This window comes from Nomia melanderi, chromosome 8 (genome assembly GCF_051020985.1).
Source record: "Nomia melanderi isolate GNS246 chromosome 8, iyNomMela1, whole genome shotgun sequence".
Classification (NCBI taxonomy): domain Eukaryota; kingdom Metazoa; phylum Arthropoda; class Insecta; order Hymenoptera; family Halictidae; genus Nomia; species Nomia melanderi.
The window spans coordinates 12,034,277-12,052,658 of NC_135006.1; the positions used below are offsets into that span (position 1 = coordinate 12,034,277).

At 45.5% G+C, this 18,382-nt stretch overlaps 1 protein-coding gene across 5 annotated transcripts in view; it reads left to right on the plus strand.

Moving 5' to 3' along the window:
- Positions 1-1,964: 1,964 nt before the first annotated feature.
- Positions 1,965-18,382, plus strand: part of so (SIX homeobox 1 protein sine oculis) — a 64,912-nt gene continuing 48,494 nt past the window's right edge. Inside the window, exons 1-4 of one of the 5 annotated variants that reach the window (XM_076369681.1) lie at positions 1,965-2,735; positions 3,387-4,039; positions 7,120-7,402; positions 10,374-10,608. In XM_076369681.1, coding sequence (XP_076225796.1) covers positions 3,749-4,039; positions 7,120-7,402; positions 10,374-10,608 — 809 coding nt within the window. In that variant the 5' untranslated portion in view covers positions 1,965-2,735; positions 3,387-3,748. Of the gene's footprint in view, positions 4,040-4,118; positions 4,260-6,178; positions 6,232-7,119; positions 7,403-10,373; positions 10,609-18,382 lie in introns of those variants that run through there. The other 4 variants (XM_076369680.1, XM_076369682.1, XM_076369683.1 and 1 more) reach the window with 4 other exon arrangements.

The window sequence follows — 18,382 nt, forward strand, 5'->3', positions numbered from 1 at the left end:
CACTGGAAATATTCAACATTTTCAGACAAAATATAGACAACATTGTTTGAAACTAATCTAACGATACTGCACAAATAAATCAAGCAACAAAGCTATTTAAATATTTCATATAGCAAAGTTTAGTTTAAAGTACTAAATATTCAACTTCATAGTTTTGTTATATTAAATCAAGTGGTGACCGAGTCATCTCTTGAGTGAAAAGGGCTAATTCCGGTCTAAACAGAACGAACGATTCTATTGGCTTCATTGAACCAACGATTTTCGTTTCGTCATTCTTTTTAATATACATACGACATTGATCTCCTGTACACATGTATATGTATATTTATTTATTTATATGTTTCCCGTTTTTTATATTTGATGTGTGTATCGATAAACCCGAAATATGAAATAAAACGGAAAACAACACCGGAACAGGATACTTTTATCGAGATAAATAACATTTTTATTGGTACGCGATAAAAACCGGCTGGAAATAGAAAGAGAAAATGGTAATATTTTTTGGGGCTTATATAATCTCATATTTTCTCGGTTGCACGCACTGCTTCCTAACTAGCAATGATTTACGCGTTAACGAACGACCGTTACACAGCGCGGACGTGCTTAACAGAGTTTTTAATTGATTTACGGGGTTATGTGATTGACATCAACGGCTAACATCGATTAGCAGTGAAAAGTCGGTAATCGTTTCTGGAATTTATTTATGGCTGCGAGCCGCACGCGTAGCAACATCGCGTTTCGATTTGCGTGTTGCGTAAATGGGAAACGGTTATTAACATCGAGTTCCTCGCCGCGAACGAGTTCGGGCTTAGACGCGGTGAAAAATCGATTTATGGCCCTAGCATGTTTATGAACGCCCCGGCGCAAGAAGAAAGATAGAAGGTACTTAACAACAGAAGTTGGATAATGTTTCATGGCTGTACACCGGTGTACTTAAATCCTATACCGGGAGGGTATGGATACGAAACGAAGGGTTTCATTTTATTCGAAAACGAGAAAAAATTGATATTATTCACTGAGAAAAAGGAAACCGAGATCGGAAAATAGATTAAATCACCGGCAATGGGTAAGACGATCGATAAAGTTTAACGTTACGACAAGCAGCTTTGATCGATTTTCAAATCGTCCGGTAATATATCGTATGATATTCGTTCGTGAGCAATTACGCCGATTCACGAACGATATTTCGACTATTATCGTTTATAACGTGAACATTTTTACCGGACAAGCAGCGTTACACATTTAATTCCCAATAACTTATATTCCGTGCGATTATTTTCCTTTTTTTGTTCTCCAATCGAAAAATCGGTAAACGAGGTATCAAATATTCCGTGGTCAACGTCCTCGTATCTACCGCACAATACCCGATACACGACGTCGATTACGCGACAAACGGTGAAAACAATTCCGCGTACGTTGACGCATAAAAGTATGACGCACGCGGCGCGCATAACCTTAATTTCACCGGTGCTCGCGCGAGACTCTCGTGGGCCCCTCGAAATGCGACGAGCGCGATCGATTCGCCGAATCGCGGCCGACGTATCGATACGTGGCCGCGTGAAGTTCGTCGAGCGCGAGGATCGCGACGCATTCGTGAAATTCCGTCGGATCCGTCGCGTGGGCGGATTCCTCGTACAGACGAGGAATGAAATAGTCGGGCCGATCCTAGAAATTTAACGAGGAACGGAGGATTTAACGTCCATCCCGAGATGGATTTGTCGGATTCGGTTGCGCATCTCCGGAACGTAGGCTCGCCGGAGATAGAGAAAGAAGCGGGTCCGTGTGTCGGGGGTGTAATAAGGCTTATTTATCGTCGCGCGGCGGCCGGCCAATGGTAGAGCGGTATGGTGGTCGTGGCCATGCCCAGCGGCCAATCGCGCGGCTCGCGTAGTAGCTGTCAGCCGGGCCACGCCCCGGCCAATCGGCGCTCAGCTGCGCATGACAGAGTGGCTCGGTCTCGGAGCACGCCGGAGCGGCAGTTCCTTCTGGTGCGTGCGTAGGAGAACGTCTCTTTTTCGCCCGGTCACGAGAGAGAGGGAATGTAAATCTGACGTTTCGTTTATCATTCTTCGAAACTGCCTCTGAGAGGCCGGGAGTCTCCGAGTCTCGGTCCGCGAGTGTCGGTCGCCGGTAAACCCTCGCGTTTCGTCCGACGACGCTGATCCAGTGTTCCGAGTGCGCGATAAACAGTGCATGCGCCCGTCGAAGCAGTGTATACCACGCGCGTTCGTGTGTTTTGTCGCGTGCCGTCGAGGTGTAGAGAGCGAGATAGAGCGTCAGAGAAAGAGAGAGAGAGAGAGAAAGAGAGGGAATCAAGCGAAAAGTATTTTCGACGAGAGAGACCGAAAGGGCAAGAGCAGGACAGAGCACCAGTGCAGAGTCCCTCTCGAGGAAGAGCGGCGACGAGTCGAGGGTTGGATAGAGCGAGAGAGGGACAGAGAAAATGGACTATTTAACACGGTCCTAAGAATAGCCGGTGCGCGTTCGTACGCGAGTATACTAAGCGCCTATAAATACACACCTACCACGGGCCGCGGAAACACGAGCCTGTAGATTTCACGGTGCAACCTGCCACGAGGAGATAGAAAAGACGCGGCGGAGCCGAAGGGAAAAGGGGGAAGAATAATCTTGAAGGAGGGCGCACCTGGCGCTCTAAGAGAAACTTGCCATAATCGGATCTAGTTGGAGGCACTAACGCAAGATAATCGCGGCACGCGGGCCGAGGAACACGGAAAGTCAGATATATACATATATATATTCATACACATATACATACATACAGACACAAATATATATATTTATATATGTATGTATATATATATATATATATATATACATATACATATATATATACACATACAGTGTGTGTGTGTCCCGTGTAAGAGAGAGAGAGAGGGAGGTTCTCGGTGCGTGTAGCAATCGGTCCACGGACCGCTAGTGGTACCAGTCCGAGAGCAGATTAGAGAATAACCGCACCTGGATAGCGAGATTTTATTATTTCACGGGTGTACCCTTTCTTTCCCTCTCGTAACACGAGAAACATCCCGGCGCGCGGAGTCGGTCGGCAGTCGAGCTTGCAGCAACTCTCAACCAGCGCTCGCCTAAAAATATCTCCTTCCTGCATATTCCGGCGCGTTTACACCGTCAAGAAAGCGTCCGCTCGTTGTTCCCCTCTGACGTACCATACTTTTTTCTTTCGACTCTCTAGAGAGAGCTTCTCTCGTTTCTCTACCGCGTATCGTCGTTCGTCTCTCTTTCCCTCTCTCTCTCTTTCTCTCTCTCTCTCTCTCTCTCTCTCTCTCTCCCCCTGAAACTCCACCCATCCGGAAATTCGAATAAAATCGAAGCAAACGAGTTAACCTAAAAAAGTAACCGAAACGGAACAGCCGGAACGAAGAAAAGGAAGATGCCTCGCGGGAGATCGTCGACAGAGTACCGCGGATGACCGGGAGAGGTATGAGGATCATCGCCGTCGCGTTGGATGGTCGAAGTGGCTCGTGCGCAGCTAGACACCCGCCGTCGGAACGATTCCCGATAGGACCAGCCGCCGTCCGTCGGTCGAGCATCACCGCGCGGATTCGCCGCGACGCACCGGTGAGAATTAATCCCATCGTCGCGCGCGGTGACACGGGCAAACAGTGAAGTGAAACGGAAAAAGTGCCGAGGAGAGGAGAAGTGGTTGTTCACGGTGGAGGGTGGAGGGAACGGTGTGCAAGGGGTCGCCGCCGTGGGCCCCGGAGATGACGCGATGATGGCCTACGGAGGAACCACCGGCAACGGTGGCGCGATGGGACCCTCGTCCGCCGGCACGGACGTTTTGGGCTCCGCCGGCGATTACAGCCCGCAGGGAACCCCGACGCCCCTCACGGGACATTCCGCGGGACCCGTCGAGGCAACCACCTACGGTCCCGCCGGAGGGTCCGCCAGCTACAGTCCCCAGGACAGCCCGGCGAGCACCGGCGGCGGCGGCGGAAGCGGCACCAATGGCCAGCTACCCAGCTTCGGCTTCACCCAGGAACAGGTCGCCTGCGTTTGCGAGGTATGCGGCTTCCTCGTGTGACGGTTGTTTTGCTTGGACTTGAGTTTGAGTTTACGTTCAACGCGAGTGACGGTGGCCGGGAATTTTCGAGTTGGACGTCTGGGAGTATGGGAGTCCGATAGTTTGAGAATTCGAATTTCAATAGTTGAAAATTGTTGGGAATGTTCGTTGCCGGAAGGTGCTCGGGTACCGACGGGTAAATGATGACGTGACAGGCATGGTATGTTCAGTTTTCGTTTGAAGCATTCTTTCAGTCTGACAGCTATTACTGTGTTGTTTGTGACCTTGATTAAACGGATCATTGCTTGCTATTTATATCTGTGGGCCTACGACATTTTTTGTACTTTCCTTGTCAGTGGAATTGACAGTTGCAATATTTTCAATCGTCTGAAATCTAATGTTTGATATATAAAGATTGAAGGAACTCCAGTATTTTTGTACATCAGTATTTCCAATAGCTGTGCTTTCCAATAGGTTAATACATCATTTTGCTCTCTTCTCATCTATTTGAAAAATCTGAAAAAAAAGAATAAGTATTGAAATGTTAGACAACGAAGACAAACGTCACATTACACAATTTTCAACGATAAAAGAGTTTCATTGGTCGAGGAACGGTTCGAACAAGAAATCACCGGATGTTCAATTCGAAATTTACTCTTCCGAGCGAAGTACCAATTGGTCGACGAAGAATCTCGCGCGCGGTGTTGGTTGGCACGGCCCGACGGAAGGGTGCAACGCGTCGGTTTTCTTAGCACGTCGCGTCGCGCGGCCCGCCGGTTCTCTGAGGCCACCGAAATAATTTTGCAATCCATGTTTCGTTATAGCCGCGCACAGACGGACCCGCGACGCGCTGGTAGTATCGATAAAATAACGTGCGAAGCAGCACTTAACCTCTTGGCCACCGCGATCGACTGTTCGCGAGATACTTAACAGCACCCTTAACGTGAATTTATGCACCTTGCAATGGGATGACGAAACTAGCCCTGAAATTCTCTGTGCCTCAAGGTGTATCGTGCGCAACATTGTACAGCACCGCGCCAAGATTCACTCGCGTGTCACGCGGCTAATGGAGTTCATGCGTTTTTACTGCGACCATAAATTGTTTTGTGTGCGACGTTTACGTTCCTCGCGTGCGCGCAGGAATTTTGTTTCTTGCGTTTTCGAATATCTCATTCCCGAACGCGAAACCTCGTTTGTCAAACCGCGGGTTCGAATCTCCTCCGTCGAGCATCGACGTGGAACGAAGACGCGACGCGGTAACCGCTTCCGGTTAATCCATCATGGCGTCGCGTTCGAGCCGATCGAACGGGAAACGGAGGAAAAAAAAGGGTCCGTTAACCATTGACACACTACAAGAATGGGCGCGCCGCGAGGAACGTCCGCGTCCGCACACGGTTTTCCCATAAGCGCGTTACGCACACGGCTAGACGTTTTAACTCCTTGCCCACGTCACATGGATATCCATCCACCCAGACACCCCCACCCCGTTCTCCATAATTTACGACAAAAGGTTTCGCGTTTTCGATAAACTACCACTGCCGCGGCTGCCGTCGCGTCGGCTTGGAATGGAATCGTTTAACGGGTAATTACACTCGGACGGTAATAAGAAAAGACGCTTAGAGAGTGGTCTAAAGAGCGTTTACGATCGCGCCTCTCAATAATTCAAGGGTTCGTTTAAAAGCATACCGCTGCCGGCTTGACGTTTACAGTTATTAAACAATCACGCGACCGCGAGGCGCAGCACTCCTTCGGAAAAACGAGGGAGAAAAAGAAAAAGTTTACCCGCGACCCGTGAGATGTCACTCGTCCCATTACGTGGCGTTAACTCGCGATTACACCGTGAGACGTGGGCGCTAGTTGTCTTGTATCATACGAACAAAAAGAAAAAAAACAACCGTAGATTTCACGTTCATGAAGGAACGTTGTCTATGCTATTCTTTTTTTCTCTATCTCTCTTTCCCTCGTTCGCCGCTGGGTGCCGTTCACCATCTCTATTTGTTCTCTCTTTCTCTCTTTGTATCTCTCTCTCTCTCTCACTCTCTCTCTTCTCGCGTCGTCGTGCTACCTGTTTTCGAGACCGAAGACAAATCGATCCTCCCTCGAGTGTGTGTGTTCCTCTCGCGGTCTGACTCTCGAGTGCGGAACGAGAGGTCTCGAAACGAGATGGAACGAGACGGGACGGAGAGTAGCGTGTAAGTCCCCCGGTTTCGGTTCGCTCGTACGGTTGATTTGTCGTCGGGCAATCGAAAGCTTCGTACACCGTCATTAAGGTCCGATCACGATCGGCCCGTCGTCCATTTCTCTGGGGCTTTCGACACGGCTCGTTTCTCATTATGCTCGGGCATTTCTCGCGCATCGTGATTAATCGGTCGTCAAGGGGACAGAACGGTCTCGCGAGCGCGAGCGCGCGCGCGAAAACTAGATGGCACCCGGCGACGCGAATGAAGAAGTAAACCGTGGCAGGTGCGTCAGGCGCGCAAGCCAGCGAACCAACGAGACTCGTAACCGGCGGCGCGTCGCCTTAACGGCCGGCACTTTTTTTCGGTAATTCGGCCATAATGAACGATCGTACGCGTCGATTGTGTCGCTGTTAACGTCCGCGGAACGGTGTTCAGGGTGTGCTCACGTTTAACGTCCGTTTAATCGTTATCGTTCTCTCTTATTTTACTTTCCTTCTAATTTTTTTTTTTTTTTCATTTATTCATTCTTGTTCTCGATTCTGTTAACGGTCACGAGTCTCGCCGTCGATAGTATCGAACTCGCGAAAAGGGTACGTCGCGATGACACTGTAGGTGGCGCGACGATCTTTTTTTTCTTTTTTTGTTTTGCGAACGCGGCTTCGGCCGCACTCGAGAACGAGTTTATTGGTTTTTTTTTTCTCTTCGGTTTTATTTTGTGTCGTTTGTTCGAATCTGTTTTTCAAAACGAGAAGCACCCTTTTCGCGCGGGATTTAGAGAACACGGGACTGAATTCTTTTAATCCGACGGGAAAACATATGTACAAGATACACTAGAATAAGAGGAGACCGGGATGAGTTCTGCCGACTAACAGTGTGCCCCCCCTGTCTATCGTCTTCAAGGCGATGGTGTCGTCTGTCCAGGTTCTCCAGCAGGCAGGATCCGTGGAGAGGCTCGGCAGGTTTCTCTGGTCCCTGCCGGCTTGCACCAGGCTGCACCGGCACGAGAGCGTGCTGAAAGCGAAGGCGATCGTCGCCTTTCATCGTGGACATTTTAAGGAACTGTACAGGATCCTCGAGAGCCACACGTTCAGCCTGCACAATCATTCGAAACTGCAGGCCCTCTGGCTCAAAGCTCATTATATCGAGGCCGAGAGACTAAGAGGAAGGCCTCTCGGTGCAGTCGGTCAGTATCATCAGACATCAGACATTCTTCTTCTTCTTCTTCTTCTTCTTTTTTTTTTTATTTTCTTTTTCTTTCACTTTTCCCGTTTACGCGCGCGTCGATCGGGGTGGTCCGCGCGGCGGCCATTGTCGCGCTCGCAATCTGACAGGTTAGGAAATAATCTTAGGAGGTAACCTAGAACACTTTCGGATCAGACACTGTTCTAACTTGTCAGACTGTGCACGGATAACGAGGCAGAATAATGGACGGTCTTGTCCGACAATGTCGGTGTTTATTTACTAGTTTGGACTCTCATTGAAACGAGAAAGCCGGTTACAGGATATAATACGGTTCCGGCTCGCCGCCATATTGGTTATCGGTAACCGTCACCGCGAGGGACCGTCAACCGAGAGAATTTGAATTTTTCCGCTGTAAAAGCTAGATTTGCGATTACGAAAATTAAATATACGATGGGCCTCGTTAAAGTTTATGGTACCAAGTATTCCCCGCACGCTGTGTATTTTAGTACTATGCAAACAAACGTAGCAACATTTATATATCCTTCTGAGACTTAAATTCAGGACTTTAGGTTCCCATCTGCTGATCGCTGTCTGCGAAGCGTAGCGATCTTCTCGTCCCGATTTAATTTAACACGTTGACTGCCTTGGGGGTCACCGGTGAGCCCCGATCAAATCGGATTATTATAATTCAGGCGATTAACGATTGTTCGGAACGATTTTTATATTGCAAAGCAATGCTACCTAACGCGGTGACGTTCGGCGAGATAAGTGTACAATAATGATAGAATAATTCAATGAAATAATTTGATATTATGTTTCTTCCATTTTGTGTATTTCGCTACGTGCAGTCGTGCAGCATTCAACGTGTTAACGCAACGTTCGCGGGACAGTCGCCATATTTCTTGTTGCCGAAACGTACCGTGAAACTGTGCGTCGCGTTTATTCGAACCATTCCCGGCCGTGCCGATGTTAATTCTTTTTCTCCGTTGGTTTTCGCCCCTTCCCCGTCATTTCCACGGATTTCGTTTGACACCGCTGACGTGGACGTTAAAAATACAAGCAGCGGCGCGCGAAGGTTGTAACAACGCTCCGGATCTAATTCACCGACGATCATAATGGCCGCGGAGGAAACATATCGCGAAGGAATAAGCGCGGCGCGCGCGGCAGTTTCGCGCGGACCATGCCAGTTTTATTTCTGTCGTGCGCGTTGTAAACAGGAGGATCGCGGGTTTAACGAGCTGACATTCTAATTAGATCTTTCCATTTACTTTCGCGGACGAATTCGTGTCACACGACCCCCGCGGGTCCACTAAAACCAGAGAAGAACGCTGACACGGCGGGGCTCTTCAACCGGATTTCCGGTTTGGAATCTCTGCGGTTCCGGAGATACAGTTGCGTTTCCTTTCTCGAACTGCACCGAGCATTTTCCGTATTGATAGTCGGTGGTTTATTTAGTTTACATACACGTTAATGGTATTTATTTATACAAGGATTCCAGAATTGAAGTTTGGTTTCAATATTTGTATTAATCGCGAATGATTCGTTGTTAAAAATAGAATTTTAGTAGTTACGTAGAATTAGGGCTGTTCGGAAGATTTTAAGAATAATTGTATTCGGTTTCGGGGAATATTAGCTTGATTCAAAGAATTCAATTTAAGGAATCGAGAAAAAAAATTAGTCTTGATTCCGAGGCTAGTTCATTGAAGAATTCACGGCATGAATTTTTGGTTTTGCGTCACGGTGCACTATTTTAGCGATCCTCCGGTCGCTCTAATCTTTATTTATACGGTTCCGTAAAGGGAACCGATAAAAATCGGTACGCAGCTTCGCCGTGGAAACGTAAAACAATGCACACGGTGTATTTGCGGCGGGATCGAACGACAGAAATAAAATCGAGTCTGTTGCGTGCACACCGCGTTGCGGCCGTTTCAAAAATACCGCGCGACGTTATTTAGAAGCTTCTCACTGTCTTTAACGTAAATCACGTAATCCACCCTTGACGTGGTTTTGTTTGTAATTAATGGCGGGGACGCGGACCCGTTTTCCTGGCAAGGGAAAATAATGTAAAAATAATCGACGATTATGTCGATTTACCGTTTCGCCGCGGAATTTACGGATCATTTTCGGAGAACGTATCGTTTTATGTTTGGATTGCTTTCGCATTTCTCCGGAGGGTTGTTCGAAATAGAGAAATGTAATATTTTGAATAGCATTATTCTGTCCGCGAATTTCATTCATTTGGATAACAGTTAATTCGGGTTATAAGCAAAGTTGTTAGTCATAGGTCATACGCCTCTTTTCCGTCGAACAAAAAGTTACTTGGATATTTCCTCGGCATTCCCCGTGCTGGTAGTCATAGTTCTAAATCGTCGTAAAGAACGCGAGTTGCACGTTCGCGCGTAACAAACGTGGATCGTTAAAAACTCTCGGAATACTTAAAAACACTCGATCCTCGAATGAGGCCGGCGTAACCTTAATTTTCTCGATTTTACTAGCTCCGTTCTCTAAATCTCGTATTTCGAAATCTTTATTGCGCTACGGATGCATGAACCGTTCCCACATTTTGATTGTGCAAGATACGAACATTTATCACGTTTTGTTTAAACTTTTTCAAAGAACGGAGCTGTCTTCTAAGAAAATCGAGGAGTTATTTAGTCTTGGAAATTTAGAGAGCGGCTTTGTTTGAATAGTAACGCACAGAAAGTTTATACAGCCTTTATAACCTGGGCCAAAGTTGCGCGGAATATAATCTGATTACCTTTAAGATTAATTCTTAAAATGTACATTTTAGTCGAAGTCACCATCTGTAATTATTAATTACTCTCACTTTAATTTCGCCCGTACAATAATAACAATTGACGATTACTGAAAATAATTTATAATAGAATCATCTTTTAATCGTATAACGTTTCGCTAACATTGACTTGGGGTTTGCAATACACTATACATGACCAAGGATATTTGAATTGCAGGAAAGTATCGCGTACGACGCAAGTTTCCTCTACCCAGAACGATCTGGGACGGCGAGGAGATGTCCTACTGCTTCAAGGAAAAGTCCAGGAGCGTGCTCAGGGACTGGTACGCTACCAATCCTTATCCCTCGCCCCGAGAGAAGCGGGAACTGGCGGAAACAACGGGCCTCACCACCACGCAAGTTAGCAATTGGTTCAAGAACAGGAGGCAACGAGATCGCGCGGCCGAACACAGGTATTTATCGTGTTGTTTTCATCTTGCTACATAATCCGACAAATTCGATCATAATTTTTTGCGTGACGAGTGTCTACCATAATCTGCGCATAAGAATTAACAAGAAACAGCGCCGCCATGTTTGTTCCGCAGTTACATTAGATTAGAATCGATTACTACACACAAAAGATATGAAAGTACATAAAACACTTGTGTGACTTAAATTTCGGAGTTGTAGCAATATTTTACATTTCTTTCGAATCTCCTGTTACGAGTGGTTGTATGATAAGTCATAAAAATGTTTCGGTGGAATTATCGCGGCGCCACGTTCGCGCAAAGATGGCGCCGAGTTGGTTGACTCGCTTGGAAGTTACGGTTTCAATTATTCGTCTTTCGGGCTAAGATAATTGTAACTATCATTTAGAATCTAATACTTTAAATTGGAATGTTTCTCCGAGAAAAGTTTATTCTTATTGAAACAAAGTTACTGGGTGAAATAGTCCCCTTAGTATTATTCCACGGCACAAAAATGGCGTCGGCCATATTATATAGAATCGTGTAGCTTTAGGTTTATTCCTCATAAGATCAATCTCTTCGGAATCTTTACTCGAAAAACAAGAGTGTCTACTGTTACTCCGTGAAAATCTCTTTAACAACCACTGATACATACACCAGTATGGCGACCGGTTCTCGGATTCAGTCGAAATGAAGCTCGCGAGTTACGTAACGCGTTACAATAACCGAAAACGCGACGTGCCAGACACGTCTGCTTCGTTTGAGGCAAGAAGAAGTAACTTTCGAAAAACTTCAACGCTTATATTACCTGTTCCGTTTACATATGCACATAAATGTACGCGCGTACATTTCGTACATGCAATCACGAAACTATTCATCCATTCATACGTATAATACATTTTACCAGATTAGCAATATTTTTCTAGTGAACCGTGTATAATTTCCTAATCGAATATATTCTTACCGTGCTTATACGAGCCAAGGTTTACGATGATGTAAATTGCACCCGGTAATTTGAAAGTAAAGTATATATTGTATCGCGTAAGTAGGTGGGCGGATACTTTTGCAAGTAACTGTATATATATTTTCTTTTTTCGCGGATGGCCTTGTTGGAAGTTGCCCGACGGTTGGCCGCGATTGATATCCGTGGAATTCCGTGGCGGGCGCAGGCGTAGGAGGTTTCATGTTGTTTGGAAGGTCGTTGCTCTATATCCGATTTTAGAAACGACCGAGCAATCTCGAAGACGGCCTCATAACTGCGTAACGTAGCGTCTCTGTTCGTCCCTCCGCTATCCTCCCGACTTTTCCGTCGGGATTTTCGGACAATGATCGTCGTTTGTCATTTTCAACCTTCGATCTGACTGTCGCGTTCCCGAATATCTCTCGCATACCGTGTACACCGGGTGTGCAGGTTAACAACTGACTATTTCCTCTTCCTCTAGTCAGAAATAGATTAGTACATTCCTACGATGTACTAAAATTCTTAGTTTTTCCTTTCGCCGAGTGTGTTCAACGCTCACTGTTGAAAAGTAGATTTAACGTCGGATACCGTTAGGTTCTCTTATTGTCCGAGCACGCCCATCATTTTTCAATTTCATGTGTCAACGCGGCGGTATTACTCTCGCATATTTCCGTGACACGAGATAAATCTTCGCGGTGATAAGTTAAATACGCTGATATTCGTGGAAGTGGTAACGCCAGTTATATAACGTCTAATAATAATAATCAATTCGCGTCGCTCGTTACACAGTTGTTAACGTTACTCCCTCCGTCGAGCTGCCGATAGAGTAACAGCCTCGAAATTTGTTTAATTCGACGCTTAACAGCTGCTGGATATTATTCGGCGGGCTATTGTGCGGTAAACGGTCCGGTTAGAATTAATTTGAAACGTGGCGTTCATTTTAACGAATGTTTTCTCTCCCTTTTTTTTTTGTTTTCAAGTTCGCGGAGCATCTCGCGCGAACGATGCACGGGAAGGATGGGGGACCGGTCGAGGCCGGGGTCGGGAGACTTAAACGTGTATTAATTTTCACTCCATTCGCAAGCCCGCAATTTTCGAACCGAAACGAAATCGGCCGAGGCGTAACACGAGCCGTCGACGCGCGCTTAATCGAAGCTTCATTACTCTCGGGCGGAAAGTGTTAAAATTCTCGACTGCCTCGAGTCGATTTAGGTACCGTTATAATATACCACTCCCCTCCTGAAATCATACAGAAACTGCTGTCCGGCTTTTTGCGCGGCCACGGCCACGGCGGAGCCGCCTCGCGATTTTCCTTTCTTCGTTTTCTACGCGCGCCGCGCGATTCAGACGACTAACAAAAAACTCTAAATCTCGTTCAACGAGCCCTTTTAACTGTAATAGATAAAAAATCCTCATCGTTGCGCAAAGAAACAACTTTCAAATTGACCACTTTCAATCGCGATCGATCGGGGCGAGTTTCTCTGATGGATGAGACGCGCCGCGCCGCGTCGCGGGGACGTGTTTCCTTTATAGTCCGGATTATTTCGACTTTAACGCAGATCCTCGAGTGTTTGCTGATAGATGTTTCCGGATAGATTTCCGTGAAATTTCGTAAAATTCTCTTTTGCGGAAACAGAATTTTGTAGAGCATTCCTTTCTAGATATTAACATATTGGTGTATTCTCTTTTAATGGTTTTTCATTCTTATTTGTATGCTTGTTTCGTTTTTGTTTTCATACGTTGCGAACGCAATGCGAAAACAATTACAACGAACGATAGACGAAGAAATTAATCATCGGAAAAGAATCACCGCACCCTGGCAAATTAATGCGTGCAACAAGGAAAAGTCTCTTTTCGCGAGCCTATTGTTCGCTTCCGGTTCCATGGAACGGTTTCGTTCAATGACGCGTGTCGGACACTCGGCTTTCGGTAGGGGAGAACGTTTCGAGTCGTTGAATCCCTCCGATGAACACCATAAATGTCGGTGCTCGTTCGCAAACCGACGTGGTCAACACCATTTATCAAATTTGTGTAGATTTTAGAGCAAGAATGCAATTGTTTCTTTACACACGTAATTCCGTTGAACGCTCTTGACGAACGAGCCGCGTAAATAATAGCAGGCGAGTGTAAACTAGGAGGAAATGAATAATAGAAAGGAAGTAAGGAGGAGCGCTACTCAATTTTCTTTAAATTCTGGTGCTACAATGTAATTGTTCCGTTACACGCATAATTTCACCGACATCTATCTACCATACCACCCTTTGATGAACGATTCACTTAACCGTTTGAGTCCCGAGCGGCGCGATGGCGCTTCTCTGTTACATTGTCTAAAAGTGCCACGCGATCGGTTCGTAGAATCAGATGAAGCTCGTTTATTTCTTCTCCTTCTAATTATTCATTTTTATTTTCGTTATTACCCTCCTAAGATTGGAAATATGTAACGATCGCACTATTCAAAATTTGTTTCTGTAAAAATAGAAAAGCGTGATTCACTTTCTAAACTAAAAGGAACGAAGCTCAATCGCGCTTGGCATTTTTCGACCGGGTTTTCGCGAGAACCCGTGGGACTCGAACGGTTAAATAATGGCTGAGGAACGTAAACTAGAAGAAAACGAAACGAAAAACGAGCGAAGAGAGCGAAAAGAGACTGGAGAGAACAGAAAGAAAGGGAAAAGGAAGACCACCATCGGTCCCCCGATTTCGGCGGTGAATCCATCGATGCGAATCGATGTGCGGCCAGGATAGATAGACCGGCCGTAGTGGTGGCACCGCTTCTACTCTGCGGAGAATTTCGCGAGGGAGGAAGTGGGAAGCACCACCGTGGCGAAGGCCCGGTCCGGTGCACAGCCGTGTCACGCCACGGGGAACGTATCGAATTTCTTATGGCTTCTGTGTATTCCCATGAACGGAGACGGAAGGTTAGAGAGAAACGAGGGAACGCGGGGACAGAGAGGGAAACGTGCTGGAGGGTGGAAGGGGGATTGTGTCTGTGTGTGTATGTGTGAGAGAGAGAGAGAGAGGGAGAGAGAAAGAGAGAAAGAAAGAGAGAGAACCGCGGTGGTGGCTCTCCTATAGTCCTATCCGATGGCTTTGGGGGTATCGTGAATACGCATGGCATCATTCGCGGCATATTAATTACAGGAAATCCCACAAAACATTCATACCCACCCTCCTTCCTCGCGCGCACCCTCCGACCGTGCTGGTAATACGCCGCGCGCGCGCACCCCTACTTGAAATATCGAACCGGGCGAAACTGTTTGATCGATCGATCGCCGTGCAGCTTTTCGCTTAGCTTTTCCCGGCTAACGTTATTTCCTATTTTTTTTTTTTTTTCAATTTTGTTGCCGTTGTTTGGATGGATGGCGATATGACGATGCGGGTTCTATGGTTTTTCATCCACTACGATTGGAATATCGAGTGAGAGTATTTATGGAGGTTTTTAATTGAAGGCAGTTGGACGCCGATATTGCTAACGCTTCGTCTCGAGCCACGGTTTTATCGAAACTTGGCAGATGTTTGTATATTTCAGCCAATAACGTGTGAAATCCTTGATACGCTTGGTCGGTCTGACCATAAACGACCAATACTACTGGCGTCCTTTGTGCCACCCCTTCGCGAAGTCGTTCGTCTTCGTTCCGTTCTTCTTGTTGACGACAGTCGTCGTCGTTAAACCGTAGATTTACGAGCTTGCGAAACGAATGTTTATTCGAATCCGATGCGATCGAAGAGTGTGATACGGTTTAAGCGTCTTTCTGTCCTTGTTTGGGCATCTTTCGGGTTCGCAAGCTTCTCCGTGGGATTGCAGCATCCACGAAGTAATTTATTAGCTGAAGTAGATGTGGCGTACCGTGTTGACCTCTATGTTAACTCGAGTGACTGCGTTTGAACTTTAAATATCACGAATCTTCGTTTTATCTACGAATCGAGCGAGAGAGCGTTAAAAAATTGAGATCCGAAGCAGTTTTGTCGGGCGAGAACAGCTAGAAGAAAATTTGAAAATCGTTGCCAACGTAAGAGTTGACCACTTGCCTTACCATAACGAGACTCGAGGCTCGTGATGAATACTTTAAATAATTTAATAAACATAGGTATTACTCACTCCCTTAGAATTCAAATAAAATATTAATCTTCCGTTATCAATTATTACTGACAAAGTTGTATCGATCACAAAGGGGCTATCGAAGAAGTTTCGAAAATTCAGCTACTGCGAGTGATGAACACTTTAAATAATATAACAAACATAGTTATTACTCACTCCCTTAGAATTCAAGTGAAATATTATTCCTCCGTTATCAGTTATTACATCGTCGGGCAAACGTAGGCATAAAATATGCATAGAATATTTCTGTTATTACTGACAAAGTTGTATCGATCACAAAGGGGCTAACGAAGAAGTTTCGAAAATTCAGATACGGTCGATGGACGGGCGCGCAACAGACGGGTCCTTTCAGTGGCTGCGAACGAATCGGATCGCCAAGCTGCTGCGAATTAAAGCTGTATCACGGGTCAGGGGCGGAAACGTGGCCGAGTATCGGGCCCCCGCGGGACTGGGGCGTCTCGTGGGCGTTCGCGGCCGGCAAAAAGCGTCCGGCCGCGGGATACGCGACACTGGCGTTGCGTGCCCTCCCTCGGGAGCTCTTATCGAACGATTAAACGGCCCCCGTTTTAGACACCGATACACCGTGTTGCTCTCCGACGAAGAACAGACGATTTATTCAAAACAGATTTGGGCAACGTGTAACTTGTACGTTAACCCATCGGACTCGATAACAATTTTTAGTAAAAGTATTCCTTATTTTCTGATAAAACGTCGATGTTATTGGTAACTAACGTAAAGGCAGAACTATTTTATTCCTATGTTTCATGTGTTAGTACTTCGTACAGAATTTGAAGTCGAATTTTAAATTTCATAGTTTTGCTGTGTTGAATCAAATGGCGACTCACCTCTCTGCGTAGAATATAATATGCATACAATAGAGCTACTGCATTCAAAATGAAGTGTTACTCTCCGACGAAGAACAGGATTTATTGAAAACACACGTGGACAACGTGTAACTTGTACGTTAACAATAGAGCTACTGCATTCTTTAAAATCAGAGGTTCTCAGTTTTTTTCGGGTTATTGAAATTTTAAAAGTGTTACACGTTGGGATTACGTATTAACCAGTTAACTGATTTCGATGAGTACACTTGTCACGAAGAAATGGCAAGGTTTTGTCTTATGACACTTGTGTTGCGACGCTTTTTAGGCATAAAGGGGTCAAACATGTCGCAACGGTCAACTAATTAAATGTATTAAAGGCTCGGTAGTTCTAGTGCTTAACTCTCTGTGACCGAGAACTTTCCGAATTTATTTTAGGCTTTCGTTAATTGAACTTCGATGGATTAAATACTAGAAAATACAATCTTTTTTCTTTAATTGCTGGTTACTGCATGTAATCACTGAATAGGATTTATCGTAGTCGTTTGAACTTCAATTGTAAGTTAGTGACGAAGGTTAGAAAAGATGATTAGTAATAGAATCGAACATTAAATATGGAATCAAATGTACATCTCAGTCAGTCAGTAATATATAATCCGATTACATATTGCCCAACTCTGATTCGGAGCTTCGCGTGATTCGAAACTTCTCTCCCGTTTTCGCGAGGCAACCGGTCTTCGATAATTTACGTCATTGTATTATCTACCTTGTGTAATAGGCACAGGTTCACAGCGTTCCTGTGGGATTGGAAATAAATGTTCGTGGAACGCGATTTCGCGGAGAGAAGTAAAAGATAGAATGAAAGAAACTTTATCGTAGAAATCGAGTGAAGTTATTTACTCGCTATCTATTTGTAAACTACAAGCAGAAGCAGTATTATCTACAGAAGAGAGCAGTATTATTTACGATTCATTTTTTGCAAAGCATCAAAGATACGATGCACGTGATGCAATTAAAACAGCTGTGAAAGAAACGATAGAAAGTCGATTGAGACACGCAAGAATTTCCAGGCTTGCCTCTCTTTATATTTCTATTCCGACTAGAAGAAAGCGATTAATTAGCGTGTGTGTGTAGCCTCGATCGAGATCAATTCACCGGAACGAAAGTGCCGGCGGTGGTTAGACGTTTCGTCGAATTAATGAGTCACAGGCGTGCGCGAGCGCGCCGAAACTACGGGAGGCGGAGGGAACAAGAAAAACGAGAGCTGAATAGCAACGGTGCGAAGCCGATAAGAATTGCTTACCTTCGTGTCTAAGCTGCGCGATCCGCGCGGCTTGTTTACGTTTCGCGGTGCCTCCGAGTCTTCGTCAGATAAAGAGTTGGCTACCCTGCATTTGGCCTCGCCGTCCGAGTTGATTCTTTTTTTTCTTTCAAAGTCCGAGCGTGAAACGAGAAAAGAATTTCACCGTATATTTCCTTGGATTAGCCGAGGAACCTAAAATATCCAACGAAGCTCGAATGTTTCGTTAAACTATGAAAGTCTTAATCCATTGTTCTAATTTATTTCTGAACAATTGACAATCGAACATTCTTGACAACGGTATCGTTATTTCACAGAAGAAGAAAAGAATTTATACTGACTTTCCGTCTTCGTTCGCTACAAATGTTAACAATTGATTGTTACAAATAAATAACATTGAAATCTTCGGATTTAGTTTCAATTTTCAAGGGGTTAAACGTCAAAGACAAAATGATTAGCTGGTGACTTAATTTCGATACGGTGATTGCATTGGAAATTGAAGTTTTCCGAATCAGAACACGTTTAGATTTGAAGTTATACACACTTATGTTACAGCCTAATGAAAGTAACATTTGCAAATGGAGTATCGGGTGGTCGGG